At 36.2% G+C, this 25,895-nt stretch overlaps 1 protein-coding gene across 1 annotated transcript in view; it reads right to left on the reverse strand.

Annotated features, from left to right (window-relative positions):
* Nucleotides 1–25,895, reverse strand: part of GRM8 (glutamate metabotropic receptor 8) — a 306,292-nt gene that overhangs the window by 161,528 nt on the left and 118,869 nt on the right. Inside the window, exons 3-5 of the mRNA XM_059847892.1 lie at nt 10,255–10,390; nt 9,631–9,785; nt 8,568–8,705 (exon numbers count right to left, since the gene is read on the reverse strand). Of these exons, the coding sequence (XP_059703875.1) occupies nt 8,568–8,705; nt 9,631–9,785; nt 10,255–10,390 (429 nt within the window). The remainder of the gene's footprint in view (nt 1–8,567; nt 8,706–9,630; nt 9,786–10,254; nt 10,391–25,895) is intronic.

Below are 25,895 nucleotides of genomic sequence, written 5' to 3' on the forward strand. Positions count from 1 at the left end.
GTGAATTGCAGAGATTCAAGCAATTGCAGATATCAATTTCAGATATCACTCTTCAAGCCAGCACGTAGAACGCTCCTAAAACTGCCACTTTTAGAGACCTGGTCAATTTTTCAAAATTTAAAAGGAATAAAATAATTTTTTCTCTTATTTGCTGTAGTTTTAAAAGCCATAGTCAATTTAAAAAGTTACCTTGAAGTGCTTCTAGTGCTGGAAATTATTTGTTCGTTTCAAGATGAGAGAATAATTGTTAATCTACCTGAGAGTCTTTGAAGAACTGCTCTTTCTAGACTACAGCTCACAAAAAAGTCTACCAAATAGTCAGAATCTAGCACTAAGAGTGAAAAAGCACCCATATTTTCTGAGCCAAACAATGTTTATGTGGCACTTAAATTTCAGTGGACTCATTCAAACAGGTTTATGAAGTGCAAATGCCCCCTCTCTTTTCTTCTTCTTTGTTTGAAAGAATAGAACAGGTAAGTCTGTTCAACAACAAAAACTGAAAAAATTCAATCTCTGGCCCAAATATATTATATTTAAGCATATGGAAAAGTAAAGAACAGATTGGAAACAAGGGAACCCTGAAGAGCATGACCTCAGCGCACCACCTGCCCCATCACTGCAGAGCTTTGAAGGCATTTGGATCTTTTAAGTTTGTGAGGTCTGGAGGAATGCATGTAGGGCATAGACTTTCCCTTTCATTGTTTTTACATTTTAACAAAGTAAAAAATCAATCAAGACCATTCTTGGCTGCCAAAACTTCAGTAAATGCTGAAGTCAGAGCAGTGAAACCCCAGAGCATTAAACAGCCACTGTCTACTGTTACAAACAGAGATACCAAAGGAAGTACACCTCATTCCACAGTGTTGCCTTAATAATCTGAAAGTCATTTATTTTCCACAGGGTCTATGAGATCACAGCACCAGCTATATTTGTCTCAGTGACAGCTCACACACATTATGTAGATTCATCAAAGTTTTTAAATCCTTAATTTCTCTGTCTCCTGGTACCATCTCTTCGCAGCATAAAAGGATTTCAGCCAGAATAATTAAATATTTAATTTTTTTAAGGCAAAGCCTAAATATAAAACAGAAATGTAAATCTTTTTCAACAAGTCATTTAAAAATAGTTTTGCATAAGTCCACAGGATATTGCATCCTTGAAATCTGGAGTATTATCAATAAGCAAATGGTCACATAATCAGATCTGAGGAATATTTTCTGATAATCTGTGTGCAGAGGACTGTCATTTATTGACTGCCCTTCTGTTTCTATGTGTGAAAGTGCCTGTAAGAATGCTAAATTATCTCTTTAATTAATATTCATAATTAATATTAAATACTAGCACTATCACCAGGATCTTACAGGAACTGGGAAGGAAGATTGCTTTGTTGAGAAAGTGATGATCAGAGCGGCCATGGGATGGGAGCCATTTCAGTTGGTTTGAGCAATCTGAAAGTGGGACACCTGATCCAATTTAGTCATCTAGGACTATTTGCAATCTGCAAAGAGAGATGGGCATCCTCACAGGGTGAGTCACGCCAGTCTAAGCAGTTTACAGAGACATATGGAGGTGGCCTGCCGGAAGTTGGAGAATTAAGTAAATCCATTCTCATGAGCTCCTTCCAAGTTCAAGCCTGCAAGCCCTAAATATGCATTAGTCCAGAGTCCAAATCATTATGCCCAGTCATGCAGCTAAACCAATGTGAACTCAATATAACAAATATACTTTTTGTCCCCTGTACCCTGATTTTAACACAAATTAAGGACACCTGTGCTTCTACCTGACCTTTCGTAAGAGCCCTTCATACAAAAACACCTAACTCAAATATTGGATACAAATAATATTCTGGAAATACTGAACTATAATTGGTACATTTAATGGCTACACTTAACCATTGAAAGCCAAATTCTGACCTCCTTTCCTACGCTGAATTATACTAAAGTTCATTGTGTATGTCCCATTGATTTTTCATGGACTACTTCTGCAATAAAATTCTACTTGGTAGATTTAAAAGCCTCTACATCTGTTTACAGGTGACCAGTCTGAACTCCCTTCCACAAAAGATGAGCAATCACTTGAAATCAGGGACATTTCATGGGTGAATAATTACTCAATGTATTGAAAATGCTCATGATATAAAAGCAATCCTAAGTATTTCCATTGCTACTTGATAAAATAACTTCATTTACCCTCACTAATTATATAATAAAATTAATATAATTATTAAGATATATAGGTTTGCTTCTGGTGTTGGTAGTAACTAAGATCAAAATAAGTTTAAATCTATTTTAATATCAAACAATTAATAAGTATAGAGATCACAATAGAAAGATAAATAATTTCTTTTGTTTTACCATTTGCTTTTCCCTTTTTCACATATTTTTAAATTGCTTGTATCCTGTAAATCAAGTACTAATTAATAGAGAAAATGCTATTCTGTGGGAACTTTTGCATCCATAATTTATTTGCAAGTAATTCCATATCCCCTCCAAGTCTTTTGTGTCCAATGGATGTGATTGGTAGCAAAGATTCCACAGTCAGCTTGGCTCCTGCTAATGCTGCAAATCTGGATACTGTGATTTTTATGTCAGATTACTGTACTCACACAAAACAACAATAGACACTTCAGAAATATAAACAACATATCAAAACTTATTTTGGGTTTGTGCAGAAGATACATTTCAAATGGAAATCAAGAAAATGGGAAGCAACAAAAAAAGAATAGATATAAGAATTGCCCTTCTAACTCTTATGCCTAAACATCCTAGTTACAAATCACAAAGAGGGAGAGCAGCAGCTATTTCTGTGTACTCTAAAAGAGTCCCTCCTAAGCATCAGTGCTTCTTGAGAATTGTGCTAAATTCAAGTATCTCAACTGCTTCTGTGCTGATTTTCTTAATTTTCTGTAGGTCTCATCAAGAAAAGAAACTACTTTAGGAGTGATTTGATGGTAATGGAACCATTACTCAAACAAAATAGCAAGTCATTGTGCCACTAAAAGATTCACATTCTGGTTTTCAACTTGTCCTATAAACTTTTCAGAATGTGACTGCATACACACATGAGTAAATTTACTTCCTCCTATTAATATCTTTAGGGGCAACTGTAATTTCAAAGAGGTTAGTTAAGAAAATAAATATCTCTGAAAAGTTCCTAGGTATGCGTGTTTTTTTTATTATACTGCACCATGTTTTTTTTAGTGAAACAAACAGCTCATTTTGATGGAGCAAATTGAAATTAGGCTAATTGACACAGGTCTCTATACTTTTGGAAAATCTTCCATCTTTATTTTTAGCAGCACAGTCAGACATTATAGGCAGTTAAAGGCTGATTAGGTTTGCAGAGTAGTTAGAATTCTAACCATACAAAACAGGGAGAAGACTCCTTCTGTGGGGATGCACATGAAGAAAATTTATAATTAACATTTTTTGAGGCTTTACAAAAGTGCCACATTACATTGATGTTTTAATAAAGGACCCCATTTTGCTGTTCAAAGACCATAATGGATGCCTTCGAGGGATTCTGTGGGCAAAATCCAGAACGAATCTCAATAGAATTGAGACTTCTTTTGTAAGATTTGAAGCTGAAGTTATGGTTTTTCCCATTAAAACATGATATAGTAAGCGACTTTCATGTTACATTTCTATCTGCTTAAGCAGGCAAACACAAACACATATCTGCTTGTAAAAGTGCACACAAACAAATACATACAAATACAAAAAGAGGACTTCTGTAGTTTTTGTTAGCTTGAAATCAAATATTAGCAGTCTGTGAGGTTAATGAAAGCAGATCTAAGTAGATTTCATTTAATTCTTACCCTTCTCTCTTTGCACTTCATCACTAATGCTGTTTTCTTTTACTATTACTTTTTGATTTTTGGAAAAAGTGATGCTGTATGTTGTTCAATGCAATTATTAAAAGAGTATTCTGCAATATCTTATTTTGATTTTCAAGTAATTGTATTCATCCTTCTGTAGCCTTCTTAAGGAAGACAAAATCTAGAAATCTACATTAAGGTGAGACTGACAAATAATAGCTCAACAACCAAGAGTCAGAGTAAAGAACAAGTCTGGTCAGTCCACATTATTTCTAAGTAATGCTAAATCTTTAAAAACCAAAACTAGCCTCCTGGTAGAGTCACCTGGGAAGCTGAGAGTATGGAAAAATTATGTCTGAGGATGTTAAATTTAAAGTAGAGCAAGAGGCATAAAGTCTCTGCCATCTCCTGAAACCACCAGGGAAGCCCTTCCTCCCGAAGAGTCAACAGGAATCAGAGGATGAAAGAATGCTGCCTCTGCCTTTACATTTTTCTGCTGGGGCACAGGGATGAGTGAAAACCTTTCAATCTCCTCACTTCTCCTCCCCACATAGAACCCAGTCCTAGAAAAAGATTACTGAAGACCCCTGAAAGGATCATGTCTCACTAAAGATATTTTAATTGAATATAGAAAACCTACACCTTGAATAAATATGTAAAGTAAGTCTTCTTGTAACCTCTACATATGGTTTAATCTTGCTTGTGCTCCTTTCTTTTCCATTGTGTTGTAGCAAGATGAATGAGTTTTCTCTGCAAAGGCCATTTTCTTCTCCAAGTAAAATAGTTTAAGGGTAGTCATTGAATTATTGTTTTAATGCTTACTAACTTAATGGCCCAATTTGATATATTTTTAATTCCAGAAATGTCAGAATAAGAAATCTCTAATATTTTTGATGAACTATTCTAATATTGACGATTTGATCAATGTACACTCACATTCAGAAACACATAGAGCTAGCTTCTAATCAATACTGGCAAAAATATACTTTTTCAAAGTTTAGGTGAATTGTGTCTTTCTGTAACATGGCAAAAATCAGTAAATAAACAAACAGTCAAATTCAAAAGAAACTTATTACTTTATGTATCTCCAGAGCACAAATTCTTATAGGAATAGGAAGCAACAGTAACCACAACTAAGTAGGATTTCAAAATTCAAATAAACCTTTCAAGCTATTACAATGCTAGACTGCAATAGTCAGTAATGTATAAGAAAAGAAAAGGTAAGAAGGCTTATGCCCTTGTGTAATTCTTAACCTTAAAGGAAGATAAATTCCTTTCATACTTCCAGTGCTTAAAAGACTGTTGATTTTACATAGAAAATGAAAGGGAGAAAGGTTTTCCACTATTAAGCATTTTCTAGTATCTTCATAAGGGAAAAAAATGCTTGAAATTGGATTAGGCCAGTAGCATCCTCACTGCAGGCAGCAAAAATTTATAGCATGAATAACTTGACTAAATAAAGAACAGGGATATCAGTTTTGTTGTCAGGAATTACAAATGTTATATGAGAAAAAGATTCAAGTACCTCCTAAGTAAGATAAACGGGAAGGCATAATAAAATACATCTCAAGCCTGAGAAAACTTTATACCTATCAGTTTGCCTTTTAATATCATTGGAAAGAGAGACTTTCAGAATGTGTCTGTATCTTGAGCTTTTGGATTCCTTTCAGTGTACTACTGCCTACTGACATTACAACATCACAGAATCACAGAACCATCGAGGTAGGAAAAGACCTTCAGGATCATCTAGACCAACTGCCAACCTGGCACCACCATAATTACCTCTAAACTATATCCCAAAATGCCACATCTTCAACACTTATACAGACAGCGACGTGATTTACAAATTGGACTCATGGGTAAAACACAAAGAGAATCTTATTTTCTGCAGTGTGCAGATAAAAATACAGGAAAATTAGAGTAAATGGTGGTTTACATTCAGTCTTAAAGTTCTGAACTAGAGATGGGAATACAGAAGCACAGAATCACAGAATGGGTCAGGTTGGAAGGGACCACAGTGGGCCAACAGGTCAAACCTCCCTGTTTAAGAAGGGTCATCCTTGAGTACGTGGCAAAGGACTGTATCCAGACAGTTCTTGAATATCTCCAGTGAGGGAGACTCCACCACATTTGTGGGCAACCTCTTTCTATGCTTGGCCACCTGCACATGCCTTTAAAGAATTGCGCTGAAAATCAGGACTGAGACTCTAAACACAAAATATCAGAGAAAGCCCACTGCAAATGGTAATGGGGACTGGCTATAGGGAGTTCAAGGTTTTCAATATAAAGTTATAAACAACTACATGTATCAGATCTTATATTCTTATTAAAATTTGGGGATTCATTCATTTTTTTCACTTACCAGACTTGGCCATGAGGTAATGCCTTCGGCTGCTCAAGGAAAAGTTAAATTCATGGGTAGGACACTCTAATTTTTAGCAGACATAGAAGATCATAGGACACGCTCAACTGCTTTGAGGGCTGTGGTATGAAGAACCAGCCAGGATTTCATTGTTGCCTCTCTTTTGTGCGTGAGAGGCCCTGACAAATGAACTGGTGTGTGTCAAGATATCATTTGCAATTCTCTGAGTCTAAATTGGGCTGGGGGTCATTCTCCCATTCTCTACCTATCATTTTCCTTAAATCACAGGAGGTTTATTTTGAACTTACTACCACCACCACCATCTCTTGATTCAGTTTACTTAATATTATCATATTTGCAGTACCTTTGTTACCCAACCCTTTAAATTTGAATTAGATAAGCATATGGATCATGATGAATTGCCACTTTGTGTCAGATCTTCTTCTGTTCGAGTGGGGACTTCTTCTATTGTGGCAAGCCACTTTGAAGTGGTTTTAGTCAAGAGTCCTATCACTCATAGGTACTTTGCAGGAGAATTCATTGTTTTTTTCCCCTGCCAGTTAAAATGCACATGCAACTACCATGTGAGACCTCCCATGTCTTTGTCCCATCACTTAGTACCATGCTAACTTTCTGGGCACAAGAAATGTTTTCTTTCTATTTTCAGGTTCAGAGAACATACCAGAATTTTTTTAATAAAATATGAAGATATCTGTTTCAAATCAGAAACTATTTTGGATCAAGATACAGCCTATGCATTTCATACACTACTTTTGGTAATTCAGTTTGACAGATGAGGCTGAGATAAATCATACAACCATCTGTGGTACCATTTAGAGCTTCTTAAACTACAACACATACACCAATCATTCCACCTGAAGAAGTTAAAAAACCGATCTATTATCCACTTAAAATAGCAATAACAAAATAATCCCTTTCCAGATGTGGGTAACTATCCAGCTGTGATTTACTGCTATACTCATCAAGGTCAAGGAGTAAAGGATTAGAGTAATGAGCTCTCATTTAGCTCAGTGAGGAACTGAATATTACCCTTTTTTTCTGCGAAATATGTGGTAAAAGGCCAAAGACAAGGCATTGCTGAAATGACAGAGTGAATGCAAGGCTCTGATATTTCTGTGTGAGTTGTATCTGTGACTTGTGAAGCCCAGTGCAGTAAGGGCTTGAATTGATGGCACAACACACATACAATAAATCTGATGGTCCAGAAAGAGCAGGAATCCATGTTCTTGGAGACTTCAAAGTGCTTCTGTCTGACAAGCCCAGAAGAAGTGGAGTGCTGGCAGAAAGTTTGGAAGGGCACCTCTACAACAAAGGCTACATGAAAGTGTCAGCAAGCAGCCAGAAATCTTGGGACAGCAAGTGAAAAAAAAAAAGTTGATATTCCAGGGGGGAAATATTATTCAGTGAAAGAAGAGACTGCCAGGAAAATCAAAACACATCACAGAAAACTTATGTACATAGTACAGCAAAATTGTGTAGTGCTGCTGGCACTACTCTCAGAGATGATGGTCACAGCCAGCAGTGCTGGGAGTGGTGGTAGTAATTAAGGAAATGACACAAGGAGCCCTGATATTAGGTAAAAATGTCTACACAAAAAGTAACATACGCAATCTGCTGTAGCCACAGAAAGTAACTCTTGTAATAAACTTTTCAAGTAACACCAAGAAAACAACATCTCATAGAGAAGATCAAAGTCAGCTGCTGCTGTGTTTGCTGTATTAGGTGTCATGACAATTGCATCTGGGTATGATGCCTGAGCAAGCACATTTGCAAAACTAGTGACAATTACTTCAAGTTTTTGCTCAAACTTTTTAGAGGATTTCAGTTTTATAATATGATAGAGGATCCTTCTTTTGCACATGGGGACAAGTAATAAAAACATATTGATTTGCTTTTTCTTTCATCCTCAAACACAGTTTGTAAACTAAATGAGGAGTTCTAGACTTGAGCTATCATCAAGACCTCAATAGTTTAAACACAAATTTAATTTTCACTGTAGATACTTTAGGGTTAACAATATGAAAATTACCGTGATGCACATTGCACACACTTGCTAAAAAAAAATCACACTGACAACTACAGATAGGGTGAGAGAGGAGGTCATTGAAAACATAAATGGAATTGAACCACTTATACTGGACTTTGATAAAATCTGTACCATCATTGTATTTGTGCAAATCAACTACTAAATTTCTCATACATTGTCCAAGAATTTTTTCTTCAGGTTAAGAAAAAGTCACACTTTTCTTACAACTCAGCAATATGCACTGGAGAACTGAAGAGAGCAGAAAAGTGATGAAAAGAAAGCAGCTCCTTTCCGTCACTCCTATAAACAATTTACAGATAATGTTTTACTTTCATGGTTACCTGTGCATTTCTTGATATTGCTATTTCTTTTTCCATGTGATCCTAACTTGCATCCAAAATTCTCCTCCCAAAATTCTGCAAACCAGACATTTCTTCGATTGTTAGCAAGCGTTCTGCTCCGAAAATACCTATCAAATCCTACATTGAAGAGAAGTGAAAGAAGCATTAAAATATGATACATATAAAAATAGTATAAAAATATTACTTTAAACACAGTATCAGATTTTTTTGTAAAGATAAGAACAAGAAAAAGCTTTAGACCCAAACTATTTTATGAGCATAGTAGCATCTATGGATTAGACTTCGTTTCAAGGCCACATAAAGTCATGGGGTAACTCTTTGTTGAACAAGTCAAAGAGGACCAGGACACCTCTTGTTCTCCTCCTATTTATATAGTTAATGACACCAGTTGAGAAACTAAAGATTTCTACTTAAACCTGGTGATCACCAGCCTTACCCTCGCAAAACTATCATAATGAAATCATGATTAACGCATCCTACCTGGATTAGCTCCTTACAAGTATTTCCCAGTGGCTAAATTCTCTATGTAACATCAATAGTGTTAATTTTTCCTAGCCAATTACCAGTCTAGCACACTTATCCAGACATAAGAGAGGTTACTATCTCCAGTACCCTAACAGGAATAAGGTACTGCAAACCAACTTCCACCTCATCCACCAAGAATCTTAAAGTAAGTTTAGGAGTGGAAAGTGGGGCACAGATCAATCTCCTCCCCAGAGAATAATCTGATTCATTATCATTCATCCGGTACTCTCCTATTATGTCCCACAGAATGACCAGGCTATGGTTAAGAAGCTCTCAACTCCAAGTATCATCATTATTAGACAATTACAAGATTGACTAATTGCAGATTCAGCATCTCCTTATCTCAACAGGTATTTTAAATTATTGTTGTATCAGGCCAACTCAGGTAACTTGGTTGGAAAGCTTTTCCTGAATTCCCTGTAATCAAGGACTACATGATTTTTAAATTATTTTTAAAGAGACCTAAAGTACTGAACTTTGACAGAAAGTGAAAGGTTTGTGCCACATGCATCCTTACCATCTATGGATGTTCTTTTGGGTAGAATGGTTACTGCACCTTCGGCAATCTCCTCCTGCTGCTGGACTGGTGAAATTTTTGACCCCCAGCTGTCTGAGCCAATCCAGAGAAAATGTCCAGACTGATTAGCTTTTTTGGCTGCTTCTAGTACTCTCCTGCAAACAAACAACAAATTACCAATTAAACAAATTCCATTTACAAAGAACTTGAGAAACCCAGCATTCATTTTGGCTATGCATAAGCTTACAGTAATTAATCTATAGTTTTCACAGTCTAAAGCATATTCAACAACAGCTATAATGAACTCAAGATACAGTAATATACAAGTTAATTTTTTTCATCTTTAGCCATATTTTCTAGCATTCTCATTGGCTTCTTCCTTTTCAGTTCCCAAATAACTGTCCATTGGCACTGCACTCCTAGGAGCTAGGAGAAGTCTGGAGCTACACAGAATAAAGGACTGGCCCACTCTCTAACTACAACTCCATTTCTTATCATCAGGTTTCCAAGAATTTTTACATAGGATTGAATCTGAAACTTCTTTGTTAGTCTATTTTCCACCTGCCAACCAAGCACCTTTGTGAAGAGGAACATCTTCAAAACACAAAATTAGGAATCAGGCACCTAATATCATCTTCATTGGCAAACATGATCACTGCTCGAGCATTTGGAGTTTCCAACAAGCGCTTAATGATCTTTTCAAATTCTCCTGGTCTTGGTTCCCGAGGGATTTTGAGTGACTGAGCAATGCAAACACCTCCTAGGAAAAATTAAAAGGATAAAAAAAGAATTTTAACACAGTAAATATCCACACTTCAAAAAATTTATAGCTAACCAGGCAAGCAGACAAAGCAAGGTGCTGAGATACAGCAGCACAGCCAAAACTCACATTATCTGTGTGTTTTGAAACATGCTTTGTACAGGCTTACACACTTAATGATGCATTGAAGAGTATAACACAATGACCTGTTCTTTATATTTTAAGGACATTTTTAAACATTCTGAGACCTGTTGTCAAGCACCACACTCTGGCTTAGCTGGACCAAGTTCCTCAGGCCTACCTAATCTATGGCAACTGAGAGCCCCCCCCTTGCCTCAGCACTGCATTGAGCCACAGATCCACAGTTTTACAGTCACCTTATGTTCATGATGTGGCTCTTTGGTATCAGGTACTGACACACACCTCTGCTTTGACAGCAGAGAGTATGCAGCAGAGAATATATACAGATCACTTTAAACTGTTATTATGACATCCTTAACTGAGTTGCCTCAATTATTGAAGAAGCTGTCATTGAATATTCTAAATTACTAATCAGCAAATGAACACAAACTCAGAGATTATATTTATATTTCTTCCTGACAGAGGGTGCTGATTGAAATCTTTGCGTTTTACCTGTCAAGTAAAAAGGGTTGATTTCTAAAGAAACTTAGTGTTTTCTTATAGCTTGCATAGACCAGTTCAGGGGAACTCTCCAATTGCAACACTGTTATCTGTGTTTCAGCATGCAAGAGAAAAATTTCTTGAGCCTGTTTCATGAGTCCATATTGCTACTAGTTTCCAATACCATTGGTGATCGTTCTGATTGCTTGCTGATTTTTTTATTTTAATTATTTTTTCTCTAAGAACTATTGCCTGATTCTCATTACTACATCTAACACCCCCCAATGATTGTTTTTGAATTTTGTTATTCCAACCCTAAGAACATATTGGGGAGAATGTAATTACTAATAAACACAGAAAATTAAGAAAATGAGAAAATATCTAGCTCTGACCAAATGTGACAAGTTATTCGACAAACATAAGCAAATTGTACATTTTGTATCCCTACATCTAAATACTTCCACACTGAAGATTGTTTTCAGTGTGAATAAGAATGTGCTTCAAAAGAGACGTTCTATTTTTAATGATTTTTGAAAGAGGTACTCTATTTTTAATGAATGCTGGTATTTATCCTCTGATGTATAAGATCATTTGAGACATGTACGTTTCTTTGCACTAAATGCAGTTAGCCAACTAAGGTCACAGTTAGATGGCTGTGTTGTGTATGGGGAGGCTTTCCAACATTCTCATCCATCTTGTTCCTCCCAGCAAAATGTTAGAATTCTGTTTTTCCAAAGCACCTCACAAATTAGGTTGATGAACACCTTCAGTGGTAGGATTTGAACAAAAACAAGGGTCCAGCCAGGTGAAGCTTGGCATGTAGATTAACATGAAGGTGTTACCAAGGTCCCTTGTGTAAGCCTTCTTAAGCCTAATGTATTTAATCTTTAAGCACAATAAACAAAATAAAGGTATGTCTGAAGGTATTTTTCTTATTTTATTCAAAAAATTAGTAGGAATGATTCAAAACTGTCCCAAATCTGTCAGTAATTAAGAGGCATTAGGACACAGCACTTTAAGACCTGCTTTAACTTTTTGGTCAGCCTTGATTTGGTCAGGCAGTTGGACTACATGATCATCATAGGTCCCTTCCAACTGAAATATTCTATTCTATTCTATTCTATTCTATTCTATTCTATTCTATTCTATTCTATTCTATTCTATTCTATTCTATTCATGTAATATTTTTTAAATGCTGGCAATTCATAATCAGATTTTGTGCTGCCTTTGCAGAATCTCATTGACTTCAATAGCTCCCTGAACTGGCAAATCCTAAGCTTGAATCAAGTTCAGACATGGCATAAATGAAGCATGGAATTATCAACTGCCAGTGTAAAAACAACTTTCAAATTACATCACCCAGTTTTAGTCACAGGCAAGCAGATCACCTTTTTCAGTTATGCATCAATTACTTGGGATGTTTCATTATTATTTTATTCGATTGAGAAATTCAGTCTATAGCACAGGCTTGTCCTGAATTCTTCACTGCTTTACATGAAAGAAATATTATTTGCAAGTCAGAATATCTGCCATTTCTAACAAAAGTTGTTTGCATGTAGGTCCTTACCATCCATAAATAGCGCAACAATATAACATAAATAATTTACTCTTATATGCTATAAAATGGAATAAAGAAACTTTTTATGGCAACAAATTTCTTCACATTTTTACAAATATCCTATCTCCCCATGATGGAAAGCTAATTTTTCAATAACAAATAAGCCTTTATAACAGATGATCCTTATATTTACCAGATATTTTTGAAAATCCAGCAATGAAAAATGGACATTTTACTGTGAAAAGCTTTAACCAATTATCTAAGCAGATATTAGACTATAGTGATAGACACTTCAAAGTCCTTTATTTTCTTTCTTAAGTACCAGGGCTGAAATGTAAGAGAAATATTTATCAGATAGCCTGTAAGTGTAACAATCAGTAATTCACTGTTAAAAAAAGAAATGCTCCAAAAAAAATGCCAAGCTCTCAGCTGTCCCCAAAGTCATTCAGCATAAAAAGTAAAACAGATCCTAAAAATGATGTAAAGGAATAATTTTTTACCTCATACATTTTGTAAGTGCATTTTTCAACTACTACACATGCAATGGCCCTTAAGGAAAAAAAAAATCATTCTACCCACATAAAAATCAAATGCAAATATTACAAAATGCATATATATAATAAACTACGTACATCCATCTACAATTTTTGTGAAATGGATATCAAGCAATGAAGAACTGCAGCATGTAAAAAGGTTATTTTCAATGAAAATAGTGTAGAAGAAACATCATTCCATCATTGCAGCAGCAAGTTCAGTCATGACTGTACTGTGTATCTTGGCATCTCTGCATTGAAGAATGTGTTAAGTACTACCAGGAACAAAATAAAATACACTTCAGCCTTGTTGCTACATTTATAATTAATTGTGTAGGCTATCTCCAACTCACAAAACACTTTGTATACATCCTTACCTATATAAGGCATATACAACTGTTGCTCAAAAAAATAACAGGATATCAATTTTTCAGCTAATGATGAATTGCTGGATTCACAAAGGTATTCACAACATTACAGTGTCTAACCTCTTGGCACCTTGCTGCCTTTGAAATCTACAGCCTGGGCTAAGTGCCCAGACACAGAGAGAGATAAGCCTTGGAAAAGGATTCCTATGAGCCAGCAAACTAAATAAGGAATAATTATTCCTCCAAAATAGGTTGCAGAGGTACTAAAAGGACAAGTTTAAGGCCAGTAGTTAGGATTAATCTCGTGAAGTGTGAACAAAAGAGAGATTTCCCCAAATCAAGAATAAATAGGGCTTAAGAACAGATGTCTCATACGTGATACCAATGGATTTACCACTCGCTGCAGAGGTGCCAAAGGGCAGATGGTTCAGACATCTAAGGTCTCAAGAGACTTCACGGCTCTGAATTATAAGAACAAACTGTATTTCACTCCATCAGCATTTCTGACTGACTTGGCATGATAACTGCTTGTCTCTGTTGCTAGTTTCTAAGATCCTTCATTGTCTGGGGATGTACTTTAAAAAAATGCATTGGTCTGAATTTCCCTTGGCTAAAATGATGATAGATATAGCATTTGTATAAGGAAATGAGAGCTAACTTTCCTCTTACTGAAAGGAAAATTATATGTTTAAGCCCCATCAATTAAAAGGACTTATAATGAGGGTTCAGAGAGTGCTGCACTAAAGTTATTGAGATAAAGAAGGGAGAGAGCCAGACAGACTAATTTCAGGTAGCTTCTACAAACAGCATCAGTAATTGTACCCACTGCTATGGTATCCATTCCCTAATTCATATATGACACAGGAGGTGAAATCAACACTTTGCATCTATCACACATTTCAAAGACATTAAGAGGGCACTGAAAGAAAGTAGCTCTTTGGCTACTGTGGAGGAAAATAAAGGCTTACCACCAAATTCTGCTAACCCTCTTTCACCTGTTTTCAGATTTGTAAAGCCAAGGTTGTCCTTGGTCAGCCCAGAGCTTGATTGGAGGAATAAAACAGTCAATATGAACTACCTTGTGTAGTGCTGACAAGTATCCATTTGTCTTCTGTCCAGCAGCTATGAAGTGCCATACCCAGCACCTGGGGCAAGGGGATGATAAAGAGAGGGAGAGCAGAGGAGGGAGCTGGAAATAAGGCTCAAGGCAGGAGCTGTCTTATTCCTGATAAGGGGCTCAGTCCAGACACTCTGCACCATGGTTACAGCTGGAAATTCATGTGCTTTTAAAAACAGACAACCAGACCTGGTCTACAACAACACGTTTTTATCTATGTTGAGATAAAATCACATGTTAAAAAAAATTTTACCAGGCTCGGCTTGCTTTGCTTACAGGTACTCTGTACAACACAGCTTGTGGGAACACAGGTTATCACTAAACAAACATTACCAACTAAACCAAAAAAAAAAAAAAAAAAAAAAAAAAAAAAAAAAAAAAAAAAGTGAGATATTTGAAGATATTGTCAGAACACTGGATAAATAACCCTTTTTTGGTGGTCTCACAACAATGAGACAAATGGAAAAAAAGAATGGATAGGTAGTACCCACATCATTTTAGTAGGTAAACATAATAATATTTATAATAATAAATACTGATTTTTGCCTGTGTGGGTTTTAAAGTCCCAAGATGCCATGCTGATTGTAAACACTTAAATACTCAACTATATGAATGTGTGTCAGAAGATGTTGAAAGTGCATTTGGAAAATAGCAAGTAGACTTGGTAGAAAACTTGTACAAAAAAATTAATTTCCTGAAAAAAAGACTAAATGGTGAAGCTCAATGCAAATAACAGGGCTGAACTGTCTCCCATCCCAGATAGGATTCAGCACTACCTTATGAATCAGCTAAGTAGGATATATAAGAATGGTCCCTGCTCTTGTATTGAAAAAGTTGAGAACAGTTTTTAGCTCAAGTGATCACAGTTGGGACCTCAATTGGACTACTCAGAACCATTTTACCCTCTAAACTATTTCCCCACATAAAAATAAATAGCCTTACCATTGTAATAGGGAAGGGATGAAGCTATGCACTTTGACAATCTCTCTGTTAGCATGAGGTGTACCTCACCTGACTCAGTACACAGCATTGCAAGTCAATTATTTAATGAGAGCTTCATCACAAATCACATTGTTCCTGAAAAAGCTCAAGACAAATAGCCAGGCCATATCTGGGATCTAATCCTGCCTGGCAGGAATTTCTCAGCTGCCTTCAAGTACACATGTCCTTTTTTTACTGTGAATTATAGGTCACTGGTCATTAGGCCAACAAAAATTTAATCTAGGTCTGTGAAAAGTTTCCAGAACACATTACAGAAATATATGAAGGCAGAAGAGTTCCTTTTCCAAGTAGGGGAACAGATGTCAGAGACTCAGAAGAAGCCCCAGCAAGAAACTCCTTTGAGACCGACAGGGTGCTGCTGCAGGCAGACAGAGCCTCTGTCTGAAGGAATACTGCACATTTCCAGCAACAGGACATGACACAGAAGAACATAAGGAAAAACACACAAGTGCATTTCTCCTCCTCTTCCAGTCCTTCCACTGGTTATACTGAAAGTCTAGAAAAACTAGACCTAGTGATATTGAAAGACTGCTCCAATTGCCAGGAACCCAGATCTATATGAAGATTATTGAATATACTAAAAACTACAAGATGGTCCAAACTCTAGTTCTGTTGACAAAAATCAGAATATTTATGCCACTTAGTGAATCTATCAATACATTCTTTTTAAGCCAAGAGTTCCTTATTCCTCGAACTTGGATGGTAAGAATCTGAATGTTAAAGAAAAGGCAAGTGATTGTTCTACAAGGGACTTTTACTGGTGTTGATAATCAGTCACTTCTAGCAATTACTATTTAAACTAAAACCAACCTGCCATCCTCTTGTGTGTCCCTAGATTCCTTTAGGAATAATTTTCTAGAGTGTGAGTCAACAGGGAGTGACACCTAGGAAGATATAATTACTAGCTGAAGATAAAATTTCTCAAGCAATAACTCAAAATTAAATGTTTCCTTAATGCCGAAGTGCTGTTGCTGGGAGGTCTGAATGCAGCCATGCATTTTATCCAGAGTTACCTTTACTTAACAACCACAAGAAATTATACTCTTACTGATGCCACTGTGCAGACTTCAGGTTAATTTAGCTTAAAGAGTAAGAACCTGAGCATTCAACATGCTCTGTGGTTTCACTAAAGCCAATGCCATGGCATCTTGCCTGCTATTCATGTCCAAATGTGGTTTAATAAAATCCCATATCAATGCACCTCTTTTGTTGCAGTCACAAACTACCTGTGCTACAGAAATAAACCAAACTCTTTTCATTTCCCCAGAAGATCACCAAATACCTCAGAAAAAAATTCATTGACTTACTTCTGCAAAGGCAGTCAATTCTTCAGTCAACAGTGGCAATACTTTTTGATGTAAAGTCATAGAAAGAAAATAATTCTTTTTAAAAAGTAACATAAACATGAATTTACTCTGAATTGACAAAAGTGGCACTTAATTTCCAGTACACTTAAATATAATGGAGGATGAGTTTTTGTTATAATCTTTGAACAGACAAAAACATTCTGCATTTCAAGCCCATATATTAGTATCTTATTTCCTTAAGTAAAACCGTATCTCCTCAAAATCCCTTAATATTTATGACAAAGATTTTTTTTATTCCACAAGCAGGTTGATGATGCTTTTCACTAACATGTTAGGTACAATTATGGGCTTTTCTACTCAAAACTAGCAGCTGTTAAGAGTTCAAAGCCTCCCTTTTTTTATTACAGTGTTTTAGAAAAGGCTTTTTAGCAAAGGGTCTTTTATTGTTGGGTCTTACATTTATTTTTTGCAAAAAAAAAAAAAAGAAAGCATAAAGCAAGACCATGAATGAACACACTACATTCTGATAAATACAACTCACCCATTCCTTTTGAACCTGTTTCTCACATTCCTATATGTACTCACAGGCATACAGCCATGCATATTTCACAAGCACATGGGCTCACACAGATCCTTACACTGTGGTCGAAGCAGATGCTAATTCTAAAATAGAAAAGGAGAGAATAATCCAGCTCTGCTGCTACATGAGACCACTGGCTACTGGCTTCAGCCATTGGAGTCAGTTTCTGAGGTGACATGAAACAGCAGAGATCTGCTATTTTACACTTCCATTCTGAAAAGTAAAACATTCTCCTTCCATTTTCTTTTTTTTTTTCTTCTCACAGAAGAAACAGTTCTAAATGCAGCACTACAAATTCTGTTAACACCAGCGTCTGATGGAAAATAACTGCAAAGAATATTCCCACCACTTCCAGACCTACAGATTTCTTTTTTTTTTTTCAGATTTGAGGAAAAAAACCCAACCAACAAACACATTTTTTATCCTTTGATTTTTAGTGTTATTTGTGTAAATGAGAGCCAACTTTCACAGCCTTGAAAGTGAAAGGCTAAAAGAAAAATCTGTAGTGGAGATGTTTATGAATGGGTAAAATCATCTAGCCACTCAAAAAAATTTCTGAAAAGAATGAACCCTGGAAGGTTGTGAGAGAGGATGTTTCCTCTCCACAGTGACTCCATAGATAATTACTTCATAAAGGATATGGGATGCCCAGTCAAACTCCAAAACAGTGTAATTGAAATAGGCCTCCACTTACATTTACTGGTCAGCTGTTGCAATGCTTCCAGAGCTATGTGTTTTTATCATCACAGTGGATACAGATATTTCCCTCTGGGGAAGCATTGCTCCTGCTACTTGCAGATTTAGAACTTGTAGAGGCATAATATGAAAAGATAAATACACTGTGATATTCTGTTTTCTGGCTACATGCCAGTTTGAGCCTTAATGAAGAAAGGCTCAAACTCTCTATATTTTGGGGTTTTTTCTTTTCTAAAGATCTAGGGAACCTAGGTTATGAAAAGAAATTTCTTCAATTCTAAAATAATTTCAAATTTTGCTTTTAAAATAACATCAGTTCTGATTTATATAAAAGTAAATAACACGAACTCAAAGCCTGGCACCTAAAGTATTTTCCTCTAAAAGTAAATTTGCTTAAATATGGCCTTAATTCTTTCCTCCATTTCTTTACATTTCCTCATACTAATGGGCCTGACTAGTTGCAAAGATTTGGATTTGATATTCTAGGTAGTTGAGGTGTTAATAGCCAACTCAAAGACATTCTAGAGAAAGTTCAGACATAAAAATCATCAGTTCACCTCCAAGTATAGGTCCCAAGTCACAATCCACAGTAGTTCATAGAAGATTGTGAAGATGACAAAGGAGCTTACAGCATTCTTTCTAAATATGTTTAAGAAGGAAAATAAAGTCTACTACAAGAAGGACTGAATTTTCTTAAAACATTTATTTCTAAACAAATATTATCTTTCTTTTTTTAAGATACTTTGCTCCCTGAAGGCCTCTTTAGTTTATCAGATTTTATTCCATTCTCCACCTTGTTTATTTTAAATATCTTACTGGTGTTATAATAGACTTTTCAGTTAAGTTGTCCTGGGTTGCCTGATTTTAATAGTAGGCTGCCATTCTATTTCTCCCTTGCATGCTTTTTAATGCTATAATGGTGTTCAGGGATTGTGTTCAGTCACCTCCTTTGCACTGAAATTCTGTACACAGGCAGGGGAACCCAACTTTTAATCATGCCTTCGAAGAAAAACAGCAGCTGTGATTAATGTTCTCCTCCTGAAACTTCTTGATCTGCTTTGTGAAGACGTTCCTCTTTGTGGTCATAAAATAATCCCACTTTTCCTGTATTCAAAAAAATGTTTAAAAAGCCCTTTGCTTTTTGCTATCTTCAAGAAGATATGTAGCAAGATCAATTTTTATCTTTCTTCGTGTTTTTCTGTAGCCCTAAAGTTCAATATGAGGAATTCATTCTTAAAATTAGGTATGTGTTATTTAGATTAGGTTATCTCTATTCATCCAATATTTATTTTCTTATAATTTGAACTATCAAAAGGGTTTGCATATAAAGAATTACTTAAATTTAATGAAGATAAGTCTGAGTTCAACTAGGAATGTTTGAGCTTGAGTGTGACATTCAAAAAAAGCCTCAAATTGGAAATTTAAAAACATAGCCTCAAAAAATAACAGCCATCTAATTCTCTTTCTGAAACTGCAAAAAGATAATTCTTTTCTCAGCATGAAATTATACACACAAAGTTGTGAGGAAAATCAAGAAGGGATCAATTCTGACTGGGAATCTTGTAGGTAAATCTAATGCCCAGAAAGTAAATATGACATAGATTCGCAGTCTCGTACAACAAAATGGAGATGCACAGGTATAAAATGGGATTTACCACATAAATTCTCTACAGAGCCTACACTGAAGCTAAGCCCCTGCTAACACTATTCAAGTGCCCATTTGCAACCTGGTGCTCAAGAGGCTTTGTCTACTTCCATGGAAATTTTCTTCAGGAACCATGATGACTTCAGCCTTGCAGGAAAAAGCTGAAGTTTCCTTCTAAGTCATGATTATCTTACAGAGGAGCTCTGTAAGAGCTCATCAGTGAGCTCAGATCATATATGAGGAGCTCTGCTCATCAATTAGACCAAAATAGAAAAGATTTTTCAGGCCTAAGGGACAATTGTCACCATCTACCTTGGCCTCTTCCACTCAAAGCTAATTAGAATATTTTTCAAAGACCCTGCTTAGCTTTTGGAATGGCAGTTTCATTAGAAAATAGATATTTTGCACTTGTTTGAAAATATTTTATAGTATGAAATGACTTAGTGGTTGGCTTTCTTATTTTAGCAATATTAAAACATTAAGATAAAATGGTATTTTTTATGGATAGTTTTGAGGGTTTGGTACCTTTTTATTTTAACTCAGTACAAAATAATATGTCAGCACTACAGAGACAAAGCAGTTAAATACTTGAGAAACAAATGCTTTATTTTCTCTGTGTATTTCTGAAATTTCACAAAGCAAATTTCTATATTTAATTTCTCTTTAGTATCAGAGATTTCAATGTAGTGGAAATATGATTTCTGAGTGGTTGCATATGTAGTGAGTCAAAGAATGCTACCCTATAATGTTTGGATCAAATGGTTTCCATGAAGTACACATAGTTTAAAAATGCATTTTAAGGCATGAAGGGTGGCCCACACTGCTGTAGGGGTTTCCGAAATTATTTATAATCATCTTTACTGAAATATCCCTCTTAATCAGTTTAGTTTTTAATGTTTCTAACTTCAGTTTGTAAACAACTCAGTCTAGTTACACCTTTTTCACCAAAACAGATGAACAGATATTCACCTCCCTCATTCTTCCAAACACACTAACTTGTCTATTATTAAGTTTTGTTATCAAGGTATATAAAAATTGGGACAGCTGGCTTTATTTCATTAAGTATTTAGGCTGCAAGTTACATTTTCAAAATTCATATATCTATATATATCCATTTTGATGTTAGCACCTAACTATTTGACTTCAAAGTTCTTTGAGAGTTACACACTTGGGTAAAAACACAATTAGGATCTAAAAATATTAAGGAAGTTTATCTGCTGACTTCTCACTGTTGTGAGTAATAAAAAATTGAGAGAATAAAGCTAAATCTTTTCTATTGCTTCAGGTCTTTACGTTTCTTTACACCAGCTGAAAATATAGTGATAGTAAGAATCAGTAATACTTCTTCTATAACACAGCAGTAAAACGAAGGAGTTAGTGACTCTGCAGCCATCCACATATATAAACTTACAGAAGCCTACCTTAATTTAAAAATGTAACTGAATTCAAGTTGGCCACACAGATCCTGTAGATTTAAGAAAGTTTGTTGCACTGTCTCTATGCATTTGATACCAAGGGCCTTCTGTATCTCTGCATTAAATAATAAGTGGTAAAATGTCTCTTGAGAAGAAGTCCAGGAGTGAGCAGATCAGCTAACTGGCATTTCCTGAATTCATAAAGGTCTAACTGAATTCATAAAGGTCTAGAGAAAAAAAAATAAAAAAGCATTTGGATAAAAATGACCAACCAGGAGACATCCTCAGAGAGCTGCAACAGGCATGAGAATTTATAGCTGAAGGAAGCCACTGGGAAATGTTCAGAAGATCTATGCATGCAATCAAAGAGAGCTTGCAAAATGAACAGAGGCATGTAAGACATGAAACAACAATGTAGAAGCATTGGGACAAGAGTAAAAGCAATGAAATGGTTTTAATTCTGGAGTATAATAAATGATGAAAAGGTACCTGCCTGTTCTTGGACAAAAGATTCTATGTACATGCATCAGTGCAGGTGGCTCGGTGAGCAGCTGCAGAGAGAGCTTCAGGCTAAGCTCTGGGGGGCAGGAGCCTGAGGCAAGAGGCAGTGAGCTGGTGCCAACCTTTTGCACAACAAAGGGCATGGGGACCTGTGTCACTGCCAGGTGACTGGGCACTCAAAATATAAAAGGTAAGGAATCCTAGTCTGACTGTGGAGTGAGCATAGGGCATGAAGCAGGGCATCCAGGTGGTCTGACAGTGACTACCAGAGAGACTCTGGGATGGCCACATAGGAAAGCAGCCTTAACATATAAAATAAATTGCAGAAAAACAGCAGTGTTTACTTTTATTGAATATCTAATTACATCTGGGGTTTTTGTTTGAGGACACAAATATCAAATTAATCTTCTGAATTAATCCTACTTTGTAAATGATACAGCAGACACATACAAAGGATTCTGGATAGGAGGTCTGATGAGTTACCTGATTCAGATCATCATTTCTGTAACAGTGGAGATTGCACTTGCCTTATTGGGAAAGGCCCAGAAAACAGAATCAAATGTTATGTATTATAATAGTTGTACTAGGACAGGATTTAAAGCTACCTGTCCTTTTTTCAGATGCTAGAAACATGGCTTCATTTTCACTAACATTGTGAAAGGAACAAAGGCTCTACATAACATCAAAGTTAGAAAAACACAGCAAGAAAGCTGCTGTCCATGAAGGGAGAAAGAGAAAACCCTGCTCTTTTCATGCAAGTGCACAGCTAATGTAAAATCTCCTGGAAAGAATGGCAGCCAGTGGGAAGAGGTTTTGCTTTCCTAGTTCAAATTTGGAAAGTCTCAGCTAGAATATATGGATCTCACTCAACCCCATCCAAGCTGCTCAGTGACATCAGATGAATGGTCGTAACTCTGTCAGAATTAACAGAGGGAAATCTAGATACCTCTACTAATGTAGCTATCAAATGGAAGAAAGGCTTAAGACAAGGAAAACAAAGCAAACATTAGGAGGATGGTTGGACAACAGTTTAATCCTTTCCACAGAGCAGCACTCTTCTTTGTTTTACTTGCAAGTAAATGATGAAAACTTGCAAGTTCTCATTTCCATCTGATTTAATATTAGAATACTCCAGATCTAACTCTTTTCATGCAAATAATACCTGTACCACAGTAAATCGTCATTAGCTGTAAAAGGGGAAGGAAGTGGTTGCTCTGTCACAGATCATGTATTCACGGAATACAGTAACTGACAAAAGTTTCCTGCACTTCACCCCCTTCTAATACAAGGTTTGATAGATTCACGACATTTTTTAGAGAATGAGACAAAAAAACACACCAGCAATGACACAAAAAATATAGTCAACATGCACAAAATTGCTTCTATGAGCATTGCACCCTAGTGGACACCATTAAGCCATTAATACAAGATGATATAAAAGCCTATTTCAGTGTCCATCTAGTCTCCTCCACAGAGACCTTTGATCAACAGACTATCTCATCAAGAGCCTAAAGGATTTTTCCCTGTCCACACTACTCATCTGATCACATGGCTTCAGTAATTTGAGACAATTCATCATATGTAACATTTTTAAGCATCCTCCGTTACGTTTTCCTTTGTCCCAAAAGCTACCAAAAATTATACCAGACAAAAATCTATTATTCATGGAGCACTTATATGTCACATATTATAAAAGAAAAATACAGAAATACATGTTTTCATAACTAATTAATCCTGAAATGTAATGCCCATCAAATCTGCCAAAAGATGTAATGGGGAAAATGAAGGTGCTTAAATTTACTCTGGGTTATATCTTGAATAAAGATATATGACTAGCCCCATAGACTCATGAGAAAAAAACTCCACCTTGCAGTAACAAAAAATCCATTCTATTTTTTAACAAAAGTAGTGAGTGAGGATAAAAAAATGAAGATAACATAGAAGACAAAGAGAAGATAACAAAGCAAGTACGAGAGAGATGTGCTACAATCACTCATTGTTCAGTGTAGTGCACAAATAATAGTGCTGATCCTAAAACAAAATCTTTGGCAAATGCCTACTGCTAAAATAATAATACACCTTTGTTTGCAATGCTTTATGATTAATCATTGTCAAGTTTTGAAGTGGAAAAAAAAATAGGAATGAATCCTTTGTTCTCCAGACTTCCAAAGAACTTTCTTGCTCTGCTTATTTAAAGAAGTTTCCCCAGTGAAATACATACTTCTGCTATAAGAAAAAGTAAAGGGACAAGGGTCTTCCAAACCCTTCATAACAAACCTACTATTAGAATTTGCATTGAAGTTTTCAAGTTAAATGTGTATTTTCAAATCCCAGAAGAATTCAATAAAAGTTACTAGAAATTTAAGTATTAAAATTTTTACTTTTTCATATTCTGATTTCTGTTAGCAGCCAAAATAGAACAACTTTGAGAATGTTTTTCTCTATATTAGAAAGATCACAATCAGCCAAAGATGTATGAAGTTCCACTGGATTTGAAGAGACAGTATCCCTTTCCCACCATTTAGAAAGTTGTCAGCAATGGAAGGATGGAAAAAAGGAAATAAATTTCAATTTTGTGCAGGTTTTGGCTGGAATAAAATTAAATTTCTTTGTAGTAGACTGTGCAGAGCACATTTTGGATTTAGGACAAGAATAGAGTTGATAACACAGGGATGCTTTCATTATTGCTGAGCAGTGCTTACTCAGAGCCAAGGACTTTTCTGCCTCACACCCAAACCCACCAGGGAAGGCTGAGGATGTACAAGGAGTTGGGAGGGAACACAGCAGGGACAGATGACCCCAAGTGACCAAAGGGGTATTTTAGACCACGTCGTGTCATGCACAGCATATAGAGCTGGGGTGGGGGGGGGGAGAAAAAAGGGAGGGACATTTGGAGTGATGGCTTTTGTCTTACTCAGACACTGCTGTATGTGATGGGACCCTGACCTCCTGGAGATGTCTGAACACCTGCCTGCCCATGGGAAGTGCTGAATTAATTCCTTGCTTCGCTTTGCTTGTGCACAGCTTTTGCTTTACCTTTTAAACTACCTCAACCCATGAGTTTTCTCATTTTTACCCTTCTGATTCTCTCTCCCATCCTGCTGCAAGTCTGAATGAGCAAGGGGCTGTGCAGGGCACAGCTGCCAGCTCAGGTTAAACCACAACAAATAGCAAAAAGCAAAAGAAAGCTCTGAAGAGCAAAAATCTGCCCTCTTTTTTCTTGAGCTTGTTCCTTGTAGAGGGTCTACCTTGTATTAGAACAGAGTAGTCAAAAAATGAAAATTAAAGGAATATGGGAGAAAAAAAAAAGAAGATATTAACCGCAGAATATGACTCCTGATAGCTTGTCTGAAAATAAATTTAATCCCAATGAAGAAAGCAGCATTATATACATATACCAGTTTAAGACGACCAAGCCACCATGTGGAACATCTGTTTACAAGACAAGTCAGGGACAGGGACCTTGTTATACTTATGCATTTCCACACAGTGGCATGTGCACATAAGGTCTACTAGAACCCATTCCAGATATTTGTGTACAATCTGCAAGGTTTGAACCAACGTCAGGTTTCAGATTTGGGCTCCTTGGGCCAATGTATAATGATCTCAGTGTCACATATAAACTCATCTGAGTTTTTGTACAACTGTAAAACGTTTAGCCTGAGATAGGCCTTTTCACAATGACAATTTTACTTCTTGATACATAAACTAATCATTGGCAGGTGTCCCATATGAAGTCAACTATGTGCATAGCTCTCCTAGTAACCAAAGTCTAGCCATTTCCCACTCAGACTTCCACAACTTTTCCTCTCCTGTGAAACTTCTACTCACTTGAGTTATGATTCATCTCTTGCATAGGAAAAAAAACCATGAAGCATGAGATTACAGTTGTTTGGGAGGAGAGGACGAGAAAAGGGACCCTAAGGATCTCCAGCTTCTATTTTATTCTCCTATCACCAAAAAATAAATTCACAATCCAGCATTATTCTCTGGAAACTCGCTCTGGATGAGAATACCTACAGAGTAGGTATTCTCATTGTATCCATAGGCTTCACAGAGCCCGTGTCTGTTTCATACCATACCTTACCCTGTCCCATGAGAAAGACACTGTCCTACACTGTCACATGTGAAACAGAACAGGAATGCTTAGTCTCCTCACTAC

The sequence above is a fragment of the Haemorhous mexicanus genome, chromosome 5, assembly GCF_027477595.1.
Source record: "Haemorhous mexicanus isolate bHaeMex1 chromosome 5, bHaeMex1.pri, whole genome shotgun sequence".
Classification (NCBI taxonomy): Eukaryota; Metazoa; Chordata; class Aves; order Passeriformes; family Fringillidae; genus Haemorhous; species Haemorhous mexicanus.